This window comes from Ambystoma mexicanum, chromosome 6q, assembly GCF_040938575.1.
Source record: "Ambystoma mexicanum isolate Mex_15411 chromosome 6q, UKY_AmexF1_1, whole genome shotgun sequence".
NCBI lineage: Eukaryota > Metazoa > Chordata > Amphibia > Caudata > Ambystomatidae > Ambystoma > Ambystoma mexicanum.
In genome coordinates, this window is record NC_090937.1 from 795,683,929 (window position 1) to 795,702,268 (window position 18,340).

The 18,340-nt window shown below is 46.7% G+C and overlaps 1 protein-coding gene across 1 annotated transcript in view; it reads right to left on the bottom strand.

The window, feature by feature from the left end:
- Positions 1-3,359: 3,359 nt before the first annotated feature.
- CTSO (cathepsin O) overlaps positions 3,360-18,340 on the bottom strand; it is a 320,201-nt gene continuing 305,220 nt past the window's right edge. Inside the window, exon 8 of the mRNA XM_069631324.1 lies at positions 3,360-4,257. Coding sequence (XP_069487425.1) covers positions 4,223-4,257 — 35 coding nt within the window. The 3' untranslated portion in view covers positions 3,360-4,222. The remainder of the gene's footprint in view (positions 4,258-18,340) is intronic.

Below are 18,340 nucleotides of genomic sequence, written 5' to 3' on the forward strand. Positions count from 1 at the left end.
CAGGCAAACAAGTTTGCTTCCCATAGCATGAAGTGGAAGGAAGTCTAAATTAATTCATCTTTTTTACAGATTACGTAAGGTAGTAGTGAATAAAGGGTGGAAATAAAAAACATGCCCTCAGGAGTTAGGTATCATATCAGACTAATCTGGCCCTACGTAATGGAGAAAGAGGTGCTGTGTCAGACCAATAAAGGACGTAATTTTGGGATTTGGTTCAAAACAACCGGTTCCAGATTGTGCATCGAACTGCCCTGCCAAGCAGTCGCTGCCGGAGAACCAGAACAAACAGGAATCAGCACTAGCAATCTATCAGGGGTACTCAGGTCAAGTTGCAACCAATCAGACAGGCATAAAAGTCACTTGCCACCTCAGTTCTCCACACGCAGGCACACAACACTCCATTTATTTGCCAAAAGACAATTATAATTTCGCCAAAGGTCTTGGTTGACTACAAATGCTCAAGTCTATTTTTATTATTAGAGATACGATTAATGTGACTCCTGACTCTGTGAATTTTAGTCCCTTTCATCCCCGTCTCTCAACTGTAGCTTCTCATAAAAAATGTGCCCAAGTCTCCAAAAGGCACTGGTATACACTGAAGCCCTGATTCACAGAGCGTTTTCCAATGGGATTGCGCCATTATAAAACGCTTCATGCTTGGGCCATGCACTGTGCCATCAAATAAAGACAGAAGTTATATCATAATAATACCCCCTGGCCAGTATATGGTGAGAACTCTCTGTGGTGGGTGCACTATATACGTAGCCAGTTCCTTTTCCACAAATGGTGCCCAGGTGATGAAGCTCTAAAGTGGCAGTTGTATTTTTGAGCCTCTAGCTTTCCCTCCCCTTTGCTTTATTTTATTTATTTTTTATTGGACATTTGTTTGGCGCCTATACACAGGTTTTTCAGTTAAGGACTGGAGAATAGAGAACTGTGTGGCATCCAAGATTGTGCTTCCTGGCCATGACCTACACTGAGGTGAGACGAGCAGGGACAGAGCACAGACTGTGCACTCAATGTCTTCCACTGTGAGACCATACAGTAACAACAAATGCTGTTTTACTGCATGTACCTACCCCTCCCCCAGTGCATTATTTACTAACCTATGGTCTGTCCGGCTGCATTGATCCCAGCCAGCCAGCAGAAGCGTCACATGCTTCAAGGGAAAACTGTGATTAGCAGCTGCCCACCACGACGTCTGAATCACATCACCGGGAAAACGCATTCACTAGGAAGTGAGATGATCAGTAGGCACTGGGACTACAGGGCCCAGCAAAGGGCAATCGATCAGCACAATACCTCTGCTGAACCGCCAATTACTCCAAAGTGAAGCATTTAATGGGCCTCCACCATAGTGGAGCTGGGAAAGAGGGGAGCTCAAAGAGAGTGCCCGAGTCACAGGAGAGGTGGAAGAGTCAATCTTCAGAAGAGAATGAATGGAGTTGCACTGTATGGTGAAGAGCCGCGGGTAAAAGAGTGCAGTTGTATATAGAGGAGGGTGTACAGCTGCACACATGAGTGCACAAAGCTAAACATGTTCGCGCGAACGAGGTGCTGCATGAGAGGCGGCAAGAGAGAGAGCATAGGGTGGAGTAGCCGTGTAGGAGACGGAGAAAGTGGATCTGAAACTGGGATAACATTGAGCTTTAGGCCTGCGAGGACACACACAGCAGGAGCAGGGAGAATGCAAGAGAGGAGCTTCTAGGAGGGACAATCATGAGAGGACACGTCCTAAGGGCAGTGGGGTGAAGGGAGCAGAGAGAGAAGCACTCCCTCGCTCTCTCTAGACAGAGAGACTGCATTACTCCAAGGGGCAAGGGAGTGCTACAGTGGCACTCAGTGCGAGAGACTAGATTTCATAGAATTTAAAACACTTGTGTCTCTTGTGCCATTCATGAATAAACTGGGTGACCCTTGCAAATGTCAACAATTACAGAAGGCTATATTCAAAAATGCAAATAGCAGTACGGCCCCAGCATGGGGCCTGGGTTGAATTGGTCTGGAAGTTAGTGGAAAAATAAAACATCCAATTCTCTGGTTGCTCTCAAATTATTAAGCCAGAGTGTCATGGATTTAGGACTGACGCTGCATTTCCGTCAGAGAAACATCAGAATAGGCAAAATGAGGTCATCTAAACATTAAAATTGACAGGTGGGGATGAACATTAAAATGAACAGAAACGCCACAGTTAAAAAAAAAACTTAATTTTCTGAGAGTTAGGAGGACAAAGTGTTGGGAGGAGCAGGGGGTAAGCATGGGGAGAATTAAAGCATTGGAGGACTGGACAAACACATCTTCAATAGAGCAAAATATCAGAGTGGGAGCATAAATAGGGTCAGAAAGCATCGGAATGGACACAATGTACGTGAATGTCAAAACAACATGATGAGTAAAACCTTGGGATGCACACAACTTTTGCATGACATCTGGTTCTGCGGGCAATGCAAATGTCACTTTGAATGTGTTTCATTGCTTGGTCCAAATGATGAATCTGCCAGCTGTATGGGGAGGGGGGCTAGTAAAGGTAGCAGCTTTTTTGGTAGATGTTGTTAATAGAACTAAGGAAGCTGCCTCGTTTTCCCCATTCATGAAACACATTTGAACCCGAGTGACCTGGAAATCCTTCATCAATGTCGGTGGTAAATGCCCCCCTTAATGATCAGCTGGGAGTCTTCTAGTGGATCCTACTTATACCGCATCTGCTAGTCGCATCACCAGCAGGTGGCTCCCTGTGCTCCGCAGAGCTCTTGAGCCGCCTGACAGGAGTAAAACAGGTTCCCCTGGCACACCTGTTAGCTGTGCAGAATACACACTGAAGTATGATAGCGCCCGGCATAGGGGAGCCAGCCAATCACGTTGCTCGGATCGTGGGTTGAATCCCACTATCCAAGCAAGCGTTCAAAGCAACCGTAGGCTCCCCTCCTACCCCATCATCTTCCCCTCACGGTCTCCCTCCCTCCGGTCAATGTTCCCTTCCTTCCCCACTTCCGTAACCCATTAACCTGCATCCCTCAGTGGTGGCGCAACCGCCACCACTGCTCTGCGTCCCCTCTGGCTGTCATGGAAATGTAAGAGAGGCTCTGCATGGAGCCCCACCTTCCATCTCCACAACCGCCTTCTTAAGTTAGTATTTTGTTTGAAAGTATGGGATGCTGTGAGCTTCACTCAGGCCTGTAACTTGGGCCCCGGTCCATTATCACCCGATCTTGCACGCCGGCTCGTGTATTTATGATTAAGTAGGCCTCAATAGGACCTATTATTAGCGCCCTGCATGTGATGTGGTGATAAGTATCTTACAATGTGAAATCTTTAATAATTCCCATTGCCAAAATTAAACAGTATACAATAGAGACAAGTATGTCGCAATATTTTATTAGTCACTAAATGATATGAAAGAAACCTAGTAATTTGTTTTCCATTATAAAAATATACATAATATACATTAAAAAATAAGAACTGTTAAACAATGCATCCTCAATCTTTAAAGGCTGAATTGTAATGCTGGCGCCAATAAGGCTGTTAATTAGTGAACAAATAAAAACAGTTCTTGACGAGATGAGTACTAGAGAACCATTTTCAACGTGTAAGGGAAGTCAATTCAAAGTGTGGAACAAGAAACACAAGGGAATGAAAGAAAAACCTGTTCATAAGAGTTCCTTGAGGCAAAGCTTCGGACCCCACTACGTTGCGGACACGCGCTGACAGGTATTTGTTGCTCATTTGATCTCTCTAGAAGTCGCTGAGGGCTAGAGAGTGGGGGGCATGGGCAGGGGAGGGAGATTGTAGTATACATTCCAAGAGGTATTCATGAAGTCTGAAAGTTCCTCAACCAGTTTAAGGCTCTCACGTATCAGGTCAAGAAAGTTATTCTGGCATCTATTTTTTAAATGGTTCTCACCGTCTTCTCTCAGTGTTCTTGTGAAAGACGCATGCTCACATGGAAAGGGCAGCATGTCTGGCATGACGAACACAAGAATTGAAGGTGGTTACAAACAGTTGGTGTACAGTCCCAGCCGGTGCTTTCCTTTGAAACATGAAAAGTAGGCGCCATGGAAATCGAAGGGAGGTCCACAAGGTCCTGTCTTCAGCAGCAGAAACGCTCCTGACTAACCTTTTGCTGAAGAAAGATGTTGCCTTCTGCTATCCAAATGCATAGGCCCCCCTCTCTCGCAAAACATTCAAAATATTGCCAACGAAACAATCCAGTCCTTCAAGTCTGTCACAGATACGTAGCAGCAACGGCATCAGCGATACCTTTGATGAAAAGGAAAACAGCGTTAGTATCCTCACAATCACATGTCCACACTTGAAACAACACAACTTTTGGTGAACATGGCAACACGTACATTGGCAGTGACCAAACTGCATCAGATTGCTTCATTGTGAGCGTTCAGTGCAGTTGCGACTCTAAATCACGGCAATTCAAAAGACGATAACGATTATGGTTAATTATGACTAAGCTTCAAATGCTTGTTTGAGGTTTTTTTAGGTTCTTTTTTTAAATTCCTAAGTATGGTAATAATGCAGCCAGCATAACGTGTGCATATGATGCTCTAACTTTACTGATGTGTTTTAAAAAAATGTCGAATGACTGCCACTGCAGACCCTCCCTAGAGTCCTTCACGTCAGAAGAACGTTTTTTTTTCAATGGCTCATCCTAGCTGCTTTTAAAAACAAATAATGCGCCCAAAGGGCAACAGAAATACAACACTTCTCCGTGGCTATTACTTACTGTAGGCACATTGTATACCCCATTACCCACATTATGGATGTATGAGATACTGAAAACAAAGTTAATCAAAGATGCAATCTCACTACCCAAGAAAGCATGCATGCCACATGGGATTTCGAATTGCTCTGACATTAACATTTTGCAAGTCGAGTATTATGGTCAAGGGGTTTTGACTATACTCGTAGCTTGTCCAGAACCAATTTGGAACATGAAATTAGGGAATACATATCTGTAGGCGAAAGTAAATAAAAACAAACCAAAACCAAAAGTAGAAACAAAATAAAGTCAATGTCACTCTACTTTTACACATAAATAATGTATCAATAAAAAGCATATCTACCAGGCTACATGCACATTTATTGAAAAAAGTTCTTTAAGCAAAGCATCAAAACAAATTGTTAAATGAATTGAATGAAATATAAAAATGTTCTCTGATCCTTTGCGACAGACAGTGGCCCTCATTACGACCCTGGTGGAAATCGAAAAACGATGGCGGAAATGGAATACCTTCAAAAAATGGGCTCCTGGTTATGGACCTATTCTACCCAGGAGGGTTACTTTAAGACAAAAATTACAATTGAATAGGTACAAAGAAGAGTGCTCTAATGAAAACACACTGTTTCATCCCTTATTACCCTCTGCATTAAAGGAGAAAAAGAAAGAAACTCACTTTTTTTGTTGTTTGGAGAAAATAATAGTTTGTTTATCTATGCAGTTGAAAAAATCAACATAGAGTGAACAGTTCTCCAAACAACATAACATCACACGGTTTAATGAAACCAACAGTACAGGCTTATAGGATATATTTACAAACACATGGGGTCACATAGTTTGACACAACAGTCGTGTAAGTAACGCAAACTCAATCAAAATACATAGTTTGTTATGGTGATTCATATACTTCAGTATAAAACAACACAATTAGACAAAGTAAGCAACAACAGAAAAAAAAGGGGTTCGTGAATTGACAATTGGTAGTGGACAGTGACAATGCACTGTTGTTCGGGGTGCGTCTACACCAAGGTGTTTTGGCCGTTTAGGTGGACCAATTATGTCCCAGCATATGTACGGCCTTCATCAGGACGAAGTGCTGCACGGGGTGGAATAGGTGCTGCAGGGGAAAGGGAAAAACTCGTCAGGGGAGTGTGTTTGAGCGTGTATCATTTAAACAAAGGAATAAATCCAATACTGTCAGGCCACAGCTTACCTGTGGATAATAATTTCCACTGGCACGAATTTCTAGTATTACGCCAGGCGTGGGAAGGATCTTAGTGTAATCCTATTAAAAAGCAAAGAAGGGCACTCAATAGTGATCTGGTGTCTTACAGATATTTAAATAACAAATGAGTTATAGGTCAACCAATCTTACCTCACTTGTGAGGATCTTGGAGTGGGATGGACTCTGATTTTAAATATGCGGTCCTCGCGCGGAAACCTGAACACATAAATGAATAAGGGGCCTATTAGTGGGGGTTCCACTCAGGGAACAAAATGCCTGACCTAATGGTGGTGTGTCTACAAAGATCTTACCTTTGTGCATGAATCACGAATAGCGGGCCAGTGGAGAGCGCTGTAGAAATGTGCTGACTCACTCCGGGGCTCGAAAGGGGCCTGGCGGCATAGCGTTAGTAGGAGCCTTTTCTATTTATACGGCGGCCATTTTGGATCGAGTGCGTCCGAAAATGACAGGAAATGGAATACCGCCATCGAATACCGCTCGGTGCGATTATGACCCGTCACCGTAAAGTACGATGCCATCAGCGACACCGTAGTGAACGCCAACGCTAACTGCACCAAGTACGCGCACGCGCGCCATGCAAAACCGTAATTACCACCATGGCGCAACGGTACGCGAATGCTGACCCTAGCGGACATTTACTTAACGCCATCAAGCATGGCGGAAAGTACCATTCCGCCATGGTGAGAATTACGGCATCGTGAACCAACCGTAAATGGCCCTACTGAGTGCCTGTACACCACTCCCTGCCCACATTGCACAACACCTCGTAGGTGCAATGAAGTTACACAATGCAACCAGTGAAATGTACAAGTCACCCATGCATGCCAACGAACAAATGAATGTAGGGGCTCCAAGTGCCTTGTGAGTGGCCATACTTATTTGGCATGTCACCATTGCCGTACTGATGCAGCACAGGCACGTGAAGGTTCAAGTACAGCAATATGAACTGAAAAATGAGACAAAACAACAACAGGCCCCCATCGCTTGACACCAGTGTAAGGCAACATTCAAAGCAGTATCCTGAGGGAGACTGCACCAGCCCTGTACCCTTGCCAGTAAACAAACCAACCATCAGCATAAGTATGTACCACACAAGTTGGCAGAGTGACTGAGCAGCCAGGCTCATCTCAAGAGGGGCCAATGGGAGCTGCAGGGCACAGATGGCACGAATACAGAAGCTATTCCAATGGACATGACCTCAGTCTCCCTCCAAGAAACGCACGCAAACACAGGCACCTGTGACCAACCATTTTCTGATAATCACATCATTCCACCAATCCACCTGGCTGACCGGCATCTGTTACACAAAAGCTAATCCCCCGCCCCTGAGTATGACATCATTAAAACAGTCATAATGGCAGGCCCCATCCCTGACCTTACTGGGCTTCGTAGGCAAACGCGGACAGTACAGTACCACGCAACTATACTCAGAAGCCGGAACCCAATGCAGATCTCCTCACAATACACCGCTCCACAAATAGGAATATGCTACATTACTTGCAAAGAATAACGCTACACGGTTGAAATCAGAATCAAATTTTAATGCACATCAAATTCACCAAGCCCATACAGCTATTAGGTCATAAACTCCAAAATATTTTTCATTACTGTGGGCTGCATCCGCAATAAATGACCAGCTTCTTCTTGTGTGACGCCCTGTTCCTTCATGGTACACAGGGGCTACATTCACGTTCAAAAAGGCAACATGGAAGCGCCGAGAACCGCAGGGCCGTCCCATTAGGTAGGCACTAGTCCAGCTGAAAGGTTGAAATGTAGCTCCTAGCCACTAGTACTGCGTAAGGGCATGTGGCCCATTGGCGATCGTCCCATAAGATCGTAATGGTGCTCCACTGATTAACTCGAAGCAGCAGGTGTCGGGAGTAAAAGCCATCTGCAGGAGTGGCATACAGATGGCAGCGGCAAAAGGGGAGGAGATACCTGTCACCCAAATGAAATGAAAAAGAATAGCATGGGCATCAGAACTTCATTTCTTTACTCACTTCAATGATCACACTAAATCCACAGCCATATGCATGCTAGCCCACTCAAAAGGATTATTTCCACCCAAAAATCACTTGCGAACCATAACTATATAAATCGAGGTGAAAACACTATTACAAACGAGTGTTTGTGTGCATGCGTCTGTTAAGACAGAATACATTAGATGGGATTAGTAACGTGCATAGACACAAGTGTTTGAAGGCGCGTCGAGACAGGGAGGGTTCAACAAGGGCAGATAGACGATGGTCCCACTATGGCAGCTCTGCATCACATAGCGCAGGGGAAGGGGATAGAATCCGAAAAGCCATGTACATGGCAAACTCTCAATTAAATCATCTGTCCATGCATCCATACATCATTCCCTCATCCCGGTATGAAAACGCCTGATTATTTACTCACATCACATTTGAAATTTCCATTGAGTCTGTGCGTAATGCAGTCTGCAAAATCCACTGTGCTCCAGCCCGGAATTCTAGTGTTGTGAAGTAACATGTATTTGGGAACGTCCTGCCTTATCGTCCACTACGCTATTGCGCATCCCATACTATTCATATCAATCATTGCATTCTCGCCATGGCCCCTGTCCCAAGGACATTAAACAATAGAACGTTATATTTGCAGTCAGACCTGTGGGCGTCTCCTCGCCGCTAGCTGAAAACCGAAAGCGCTGTCCTTCGAATTCCTCATTTGCAACATCACGTCGATAAGGCATCTGTGACCGCTTGAAATCATGAATTCATCCATGTAGTGCGGCAGTGTGTGAAAATGGCAACTGGCTTCACTCACAAATGGGACGCCCCGCCCGTCGGTGAACCTCGGTACAGTGCTGCATGAGGGTCCACCGTTAATCGAGTACTACATTCCACTGACCCTTCACAAATTTGTTCGCGACTGCAAAGATAGTATGTGAAACAATGGGACCATAGCAGAATGAACATATAAGCCAATATTTCACTGCCATCGGGATTAAATACATGATTGTAATAGCAAGATGCCATGCGTCACATTGCAGCGTTGTGTGCGGGACGTGCTCGCCCAAAGGGGATTGCAGCTGGCACAGGTGGAATGAATCACCACAGGTGGAGGCTATACAGCCTGAAAACACATAAATTGCACACCCAACCCCCTCCCACAACCACACCCACTCCAAAATGCTACCGGCAGGACTAGCGATGTTGGCCCTGGGGGACCTGATAGCACTGCAAGTACTACAACTTCAAGAAGAAGACGAACACCAACTACTACAACAACCGGCCGCACAGAGGAGACGCAGGAGGAGGAGGAGGGCAAGGCAGGGCCAGCAAGGCCCACCAGCACAGCCACTACCACCACGCAGGCAGCCCGCAATCCCACGCCTCCGAGCCCATCCGTTCAACCTCACTGCTGAGCAGATCCACACCCTCTACCGTTTGGACGGGGACACCATAACCGCCATTGTGAACATGACACACGCTGACCTTGTCAGCATGATAGATAGCCCAACCGCCATCCCACCCCTACTGAAGGTGGTGTCTGTACTCCACTTCCTGGCCACAGGCACCTACCAGCACACAGTCGGACAGTTGCATGGCATTTCACAGCCACTGTTGTCACGGACACTATCGCAAGTGCTCGATGCCCTCCTGAAGCACGCAGACCACTACATCTCTTTACCACGCTCGGAGCAGGAGATTACAAACACAAAAGTGGGATTCCATGAACTGGCCGGCATACCGGGTTGCATTGGTGCCATCGACTGCACCCATGTGGAATTGGTTGTCCCACATGCCATGGAGGCCCAGTACCGCAACCGGAAACAATATCATTCTCTTAATGTACAGATGGTGTGTGACTCCAACAGGATCTTTACACATTGTTGTGCCCGATTTCCTGGATCAACCCATGATTCTATGGTCTTGAGGAACTCTACAATACCACGCTACATGGAGCGACACGCAGGGAACAGATCCTGGCTACTCGGTGAGTCTCATTTCATGCATGATAATGTGGGGTATGTGATGCGGCAATGACCTGGCAGGAAGGGGGGGGGGTGCGTACGTAGCAATGTCATTCCACAAACATCCTTTATTGTCCACATACAGGTGATGCCGGGTATCCACTGAAGAGATGGCTCCTTACACCACTCCGGAACCCACAGAACCAGCATGAGGAGGACTACAACCATGCCCACTCACGTACCCGTGTAGTCATTGAACAGGCATTCGGCCTACTGAAGGCTCGTTTCCGCTGCCTCAGCAGGTCTGGCGGGGCACTCCTGTACCGCCATGAGAAGGTTGCAAAGATGGTCATGGCATGTGTCATGCTACACAACATGTGCATACGTAGAAATGTGCCCATGCCCCCTGACGCAGAACTGCAAGCACCTGAAGATGGTCATGATGAGGGTGGGGATGTGGCAGCACCTCAAGGAGTCCGCGAGGCACAGGAGGTCCGTGAAATTCGTCAGAATATCATAGATTCATGCTTCTAGCACTCACGCCTGGTGGCTGATACATGGACACGGGACTTGTGGCACTGTGTGTGTCTGGAACATGCACAATGTGGACTGTACGCCAATAAAGGCCTCGTACACAAAGATCAATGTCCACACATCTCATTGGATTATTATGTAATGTTTATAGCATATGTGAAATTATATTACACACCCCATCGACCCGCCACCCAAGAAAGCCCAACACCCCCCCTCCACCCTCCTACCTCCCCCCCGAACACCAGTGTCCAAAGATGCTCATTGTCAGTGGGCAGACGCTATTGCAAGCCCCCTCTCCGGGTATCAGGGGCACCCCTGCCTGTGGAGCGCAGGTTCCTCCCAGATCTACGTTGGGGGCTGCCCTGGACGGAACTTGCAACGGATGATGTCTCTGCCTGCTCACGTCCATGCATGTCCCTAAGGGTTTGTGAGAGCTCAGTGAGCACACGGCGCACAGCGGCAAGTTCACCACATACGTCTTTGGACGTCGCATGCAGTTCCCCCCCCTCAGGCTCTCGGTGCTTCTCTCCATTTGTACCCTTAGTGTCTCTGTACTTCTCTCCATTTGTGCCCTAAGTGTCTCAGTAGATGTTTCTATGACTGCCTTAGAACCCCCACATTCATCAGCATGCTCCTTGAGGAGCGTGGCCAGTTGCTGCTGTTGCACGATGACCTGGTCGAGGGACTGTTGCCTCTGCTGGTTCGGGCTGGGCTGCTACCTGATGTGGCAGCAGCTGCTGACTGATTTGCACATGGCTGGTCCCCTTTTGCAATGGCGCAGACGGGCTAAAAAACGGTGGTGTGGAAGGTTGCCCAGAGCAATTGCCAGTGGTTTAGATTCATTCGAAACCTTCCACCCATCACTTTTGTGGTCAGTTTGTTTCTCCTTGTGAGAGAGGGTATGCCCAGACGTGGGTCCCTTGCTCGCTGCGCCACAGGGAACCAGGCTGCACCTCACTGAGGAGGTCCAACAAGGCCGAAACATGTCTGGGGTTGCTTGGTTTTCTGTGCAGAGGGGACCTGGCCTAGCAGTTCGGGCTGGGCTGCTACCTGATGTGGCAGCAGCTGCTGACTGATTTGCACATGGCTGGTCCCCTTTTGCAATGGCGCAGACGGGCTAAAAAACGGTGGTGTGGAAGGTTGCCCAGAGCAATTGCCAGTGGTTTAGATTCATTCGAAACCTTCCACCCATCACTTTTGTGGTCAGTTTGTTTCTCCTTGTGAGAGAGGGTATGCCCAGACGTGGGTCCCTTGCTCGCTGCGCCACAGGGAACCAGGCTGCACCTCACTGAGGAGGTCCAACAAGGCCGAAACATGTCTGGGGTTGCTTGGTTTTCTGTGCAGAGGGGACCTGGCCTAGCAGTTCGGGCTGGGCTGCTACCTGATGTGGCAGCAGCTGCTGACTGATTTGCACATGGCTGGTCCCCTTTTGCAATGGTGCAGACGGGCTAAAAAACGGTGGTGTGGAAGGTTGCCCAGAGCAATTGCCAGTGGTTTAGATTCATTCGAAACCTTCCACCCATCACTTTTGTGGTCAGTCTGCTGGGCCATGGCCATTTGCGGTGGTGTCCTCATGGGCTGATCACCTCATGTTGCCTTGCCACAGGGCTTGTGGGGGATGGCCAGTAGTTGTCTTGTGGGTGCCCCTGCGTGGTATCCTCATGGTGTACGGGATGAAACAAACAGGGGGATTGAGACAGGTCATGGATGGGTCCTACATCGACAGCACCGTTTTCTGTGTCGGAGCATGCTGCCATTAATGCAGTGTCACCTATGGTGCTGCTGCCACCAGAAGCAGTGCCTTCTGTGGCATCCATTGGGGGGACCTGTGGTGCTGCTGTTGTGGGCATGCTGGCTGCTGGGGTGCCTGTTGAAGTCCCCTCCTGTGTGCTGCCACTTGATTTGTGCTGCTGCCGTGTCTTGATCCGTGCAGCTGAGGTGGAGGGTCTTTGGCCGTTGGTCTTGGCCCTCTTTGCAGGTGTGCTGGTAGGGGTGTCCTGGAGCTCGTCGTTTGAATCGGACCCTGTGGTGGAGTAAAGGAGGGCGAGCGTTATTTATGGGTCTGTGGAAATTGGAATGGCAATGTATCACATGCATTGGGGTGGTACCTGAGGGTGATTTGGGTCAGGGCCTTGGAGGTGGTTTCATTTTTGTGTGGATTGAGGATGCAGTTGTTTTGCAGCCTGCAGTTAGGGTGTGCATGCTGCACGTGTAGAGGGTGTTTTTAGGATTTTTAATTATTTATGTATTTAATGTGAGTTTTAAAGTGCGCTATCAGGCCAATGTATGTGGACGTTCTCCTGGACATGTGTTTCTGTTGCACTATGTGGACACATGGTACTTCACATGATTGGACATTGTGGATTTAGCATTGTTTTATTTGGCCCACCTACCTGATTCTTCGGATGTCTGCACTCCTTTCTCCATCCCTCCGACTCCCTCTATACTCTCCATTCCAATGGTGGAGGCACAGATTTCTTCCCAGGGGGTCAACTTGATGGGTGATTCCGATCCTCCCCCGTTAGCTGTGGCAATGTTACGGTTGGCTGATAGTATGCTCCGTACGCGTATGCGCAAGTCGTCCCATCACTTTCTGCATTGCTGTGGGTTGCGGGGTGCGGTCCCCACCGCACTTACCCGCTGTGCCACCAGGGCCCATATGGCCTTCTTGTTCCCAAGTGCCGTCCTGGTCATTTGCGTCGAGAAGACGACGGCAGCATTCTCCTGGATGGTCTCTGTGAGCACGGTGAGTTCCTCATGGGAGAAGTGGACCTGCCGCTTGCGGTCGCACGCTTTTTTAGCAACTTTTCCCATTTTGATTGTTTTCACTAGGGTGGCTTACGGGTTGGGATGTGTCTCAGGGTCGGATTTGTAATGGTTGTGTTGGGATTCTGATTTTGTAGGTGTACGGCGTGCTGTTTCCCGTTCCGGCCCCATGTTTTTACTTCCGTTTCCGTATATTTACGGTCACCGTATTTTGCGGTTACCGCTCATTACGGTGACCGCTATGATGGGTGGCGGAATTGCACCTAGGGCGCCGTACGACGGCGGTGAGGGGCGTTTTGGGGAAATTTCCACCATCGCGGACTTTGCACTTCCGCCATGGCGTAATGCTCGTGCCCGATGGGTCGGAATTAGCCGCACTTTACTCCATCGTGCAATGGCGGAAACGCTATTTACGCTATGGCGGTCAGGTCAGTTACTTTCCGCCAGGGTCGTAATGAGGGCCAGTGTGTTGGATTTGTCCATCATCATTGCCGAACTTCCAAAGACATGTTACCTTAGATAGGTACGTGTATCCCTTATGCCCAATACCAATGGAAACCTTGTTAGCCTGAATGCAGGCAGGGTTTGAATACAAGAAGGATGCCCTTTGGCAATGCTCACATAGCATAGACTCTGGATAATAGAGTGTAGTTCTGCATACAGACAAGATCCTTCTCCGCTGACGTTGTAGGAGTCCAGAGAAAATAGGCTGGGAGAACTCCATTCTCCCTTTTAAGGGCCATGTTAACAGTTTCACAGTATTATATCTGGCAGGAACATCAACATGAGTTAATGTTACTGCATGCAGTAAACATACAGTAACAGAAAGGGCCGGCTTCGTGTAGAGTCAAGTGGTCCAGTGAGTCTCCATTTTGGAGTTGAATTGGGCCATGGATCTCCGTCATGAACGCATGTGGGATTAGGAATCGATAGGAGGATTCACCTGCAACACTGTTGTCTACACACTTGTGTACTGGAGCACCGCAAGGGGTGTAGTATTTTCTAAATAGACGAGGATCATCCATTACTTTCAGAGTCATCATCCAACTTAATATTCCCAAGAAATGTCATTTGCAACAAATGGATGCCAAATCTCCAGAATATTGGTGACATTTTAGACCATCAAGGGAGTGGCCTTGATCATGTTTTTTCCTTGCAACATTAACAGTTAAAAACATGTACACATATTTACAAATAATCAGACATAAGCCTCCGGTGGAGAGTGTATCCCCTCCTGGTATGGAGTTATCAATCCCCTAACCAAGTCATGTGCCAATATTGGTCAAAGGATATGTAACATGTTGGAAAGAGAATAAAAACATCAGGACAGGTTGGCAGTAGACTAGACAAGAGAAAATAGTGCTGCCCTGCCAGTTAATCTCAAAAGGACCATTTTACTATATTTGTTGCCTCCAGCCATTGGGCAAGGCATCTTCCCTGGAAATTACTCTGGATGCATTAGTTTGAATAAGGTTGAGTTGGGACATCTACTAATTCCAGTACATCCTATTTAAATGTATTGAAAGCCAAAGTTAGTGAAAATAAGAAGTCTGGAAACCTGGAGAGAAACTCATGAAAATCATATTCACGTTTGCCTTACTAAGCAGGTAAATATTGGCATTCAAAAATGGATGACACATTTGGGAGGAGCTGCTTAGTTACTTCCCTCACTGGCGTCTTCTGTGTGGGAGTATGAAAAAAGAAAAAAGTTAGCTTTGTCTCTTGCAACAGAAAATCGCAAAGAAGTAAAATCTCAGTCTCTACATTTCGTTCAGTTGACAGGTAGCCACATCTACAGGGCCACAAACACATCGAGCACGGCTTCACATACTTACAACAAAATGATCAGGACTGACCAATGAATCACCTTATATATGGGAACAGTGACAATGTATATACACTAGCAGCAAATGCACGCAGTAATTGTGAGATAGTCAACTGATTGAAATATAGGGACTGATGACAGATGTATCATTACAATGAGTACTTCTACATAAATGATTGAGGTATACCAGAGCCTTGAAAAAGACCTTCATAGGTCGAAACACGTGTCAGCTACAACCACTAAGGAATAAATGGTCTAATGTGCTAAACGTATAGAAGTTTCTCTTTTGACTGTATAACTGTAAGCCACAGGGAAGCACAGAAAACCAAAGAAAGAAATGCTGGGCGCATTTACCAGCCCGAAGTAAGCCCACAGCCCCAGGACGAACAAGTGATGCCGTCCCGTCAAGACAAAGATAACGAGAGCGGCGGGAGACTTGGGTGGGGACCAGGGAACAGAGAAGGCAGTCACGAAAGTCAAGAATACTATGGGAGTCATCTCCCTCATCACAATAATTGGGAAAACACTACAGCAAGTCAAGAAGTCTTCAGGAATCATCACCCTCATTTCAGTAGCTGCAAAACCAGTAAAGCAAATCAAGACTACTACTGGAGGCAGTTACCTCGTCCCAGTAGTAGCGAAGTAACTAAATTCAGCCAAGTGGACTATGGGACTGGTGGCACTCATCCCAGTAGCAGGAAAGTGTGTAGAATAAATACAACAGCATTGGAGAAAGGGACCCTGGTTGCAAGTCCTATTAGAACAAAAGACCGGGATTATCAAGAGGAGCCACGGAAGCAACGGAATTGCTATAACTTAGTCAATACTGGAAAAGAGAGAAAGACACTAACAGTAAGCCAGTGGCGAAAGGAGCAAGATCCTGACATAGTGAGACTCAAGACATTGAGTCAGACATCAATGGACATAAAGAAGAGGCTGGAAAAGTCCCCTTAAGGAACTACATGGGATTAATTAAGAATATCACAACAAAATATATGAAGATAAGCTACTAAGGATAAATATGCCTGTCCAGGAGAAGGGAGTCATTCTCCTGGACCCCTTTCTGTTTGCTGAACCTTTTTCTTTATTTGTAGGGTAAGTGTAAGTAGTTTTTGGACAGAGGACAGATTAATTTGATTTGGACAACATCACTGATGACAAGCACCACTGTCCGTTTTCTTGTTAAGTCAGGGACGCCTGCGCCTCTTTGTATAGGGATAGATAGGCCTTTTTCCTATTATTTCAATAACGTCTTGTTTAAAAATGCCAACCTTTTGTCCGCCTCCTTCTTCTGACCTACCGCAGCATGCAGCAGTCTCACAGCATAATATTATCTTTTCTTTTTTGAATATGCGAACACAGTGCTGTAACAAGTGGGTCTATATGGCCATTCTTTTTGTCTCACTGCACCAGTCTAGTGTCAGCCAATCATGCAGATGGTTCATTTAGTAGGTATCCCTATGGCACCATGGATCACAACAGAGAAAAGGGAGTATTGATGTAAATGAGCATAACTATTGAATATTGAAAACGGTAGAGGAATCACTGTGTTGATGGCAGCACTATCAATGTATTTGATCCCAAAGTGCAATCAGCATCCTTCTTCATTAGGTAGAGATCTCAAATATGCTTAGGTACCTCAAATTAACCAAACTCGGTACTGAAATATGGTGTACTGCTGATATCACACTAGTCACTTCTCTTGCCTCAGTGAAGTCCTCCTCCCTGAGGAACTTGGAATCTGGTAAGTGTAATTATTATGTTAAAACAATTATACTACTTCTTCCTACATGTTATGCTTTCAAGGTACTCCTGGAGGTACACCTCGCAGAGGAGATCCTTGCCAACACACTCCAACTCAACAACATCCATGACAGACATACACTCATGACTTACATATACCACCCTACCAACAACAATAACAATGTCTACTGACACTACACCTACTTCTAGGCACACAAACATACTCACTCTAGAATGATGCCTCATACTCACTCCCACCCATGAATAAAGAGAATCCATACACCCACTGACACAACATACAACCAACTGATAATTCCACCTTCACCATAACACATTTCATAAAGTTTTGCTTGCAAGTAGTTGCATGTGACGTGAACAGGACTGCACCTGAACAATACATTTGTAGATTTAAAACAGCCACTGTAGGCCTTTGCTCCATAGGCCCGATTGTAAAACAAAGAGACCGTCCCCATTGGTACAGACTGTAGATGTCTTGTATGCTTTTCTACTTGTGCTAAAACACTGCACCATGTATACCCCACACATGTAGAAACAAACAGCAATTTAAGCAAACCATCACCTCTAGTACCACTATCCCTACCAAATGACACTGATACACAGACACTGTTCCACACCCACTTGATGAGCATTACCCACCACCAAGGCCACAATTCCAAATTAAATAAGAACACATAGATACAAGACTATGGGGCTCAGTATGAGTTAGGCAGAAATACAGCAGTAATTCGGAGTTATGCAGAATTACTGTTACCGCTACTGTGTCCGGCAGAATTACTGCCATATTACAAGTTGGCACAAGCACGTACCCACCATTGGCGGTAATGGTATTTCCGTCTGGCGGAATTACTGCTGAAAGTTTGTCCCTGATGATAATTCCTCCCGGAAATGTTGGAATAACCATCACTGCCTTACAATCCACCACCGGAAATAGGGCCATCGCTGCAACGGGAAGCATGCGGTAGCTTTTTTCAAAACCTCCATCCACTCTGAATCCCCCATTTCCCGTAGCCATCCAGGCACAGAAGGGATACAATTATGTCCAAGAGAAATCAAAGGGAAGGTGCCCGATCTACGCCTGAGGAAGCAAATGTTCAGTGAAGTTCAGTGAGGCCGAGCTGCAGGTCCTCACTGATGAGGTGGTGGCCCATGCCGACAAGCTATATGGCTCTCAGCATCAAAACACATCAGGGCAGCGGAAGCATTAATCTGGGCAAGCATCTGTGACAAGGTCACGGCTGTAGGCACAGTCCTACGGGACAGTGAGGTCTGCAGGAAGTATTGGAACAACCTGAAGGCCATGGTCTGCAGACCCCTGCCCAAACACTAGCAGGAGACATTGGCCACAGTAGGCGGCAGTGTGGAGCCCCTTGTCCGGAGCCCGTGGGAGGAGAAGGCCAGCTCCATCCTCCACATGGAGGAGATGGACAGAGGGGAATTTGGCTCATTAAATCAAGTGGAGGGCAGCAATTCTATCAGTCCCTATTCCCATGTGAATGCACTGGCCAAAAGCATGCGTCCCCCAGCATAGATGAGCACAAC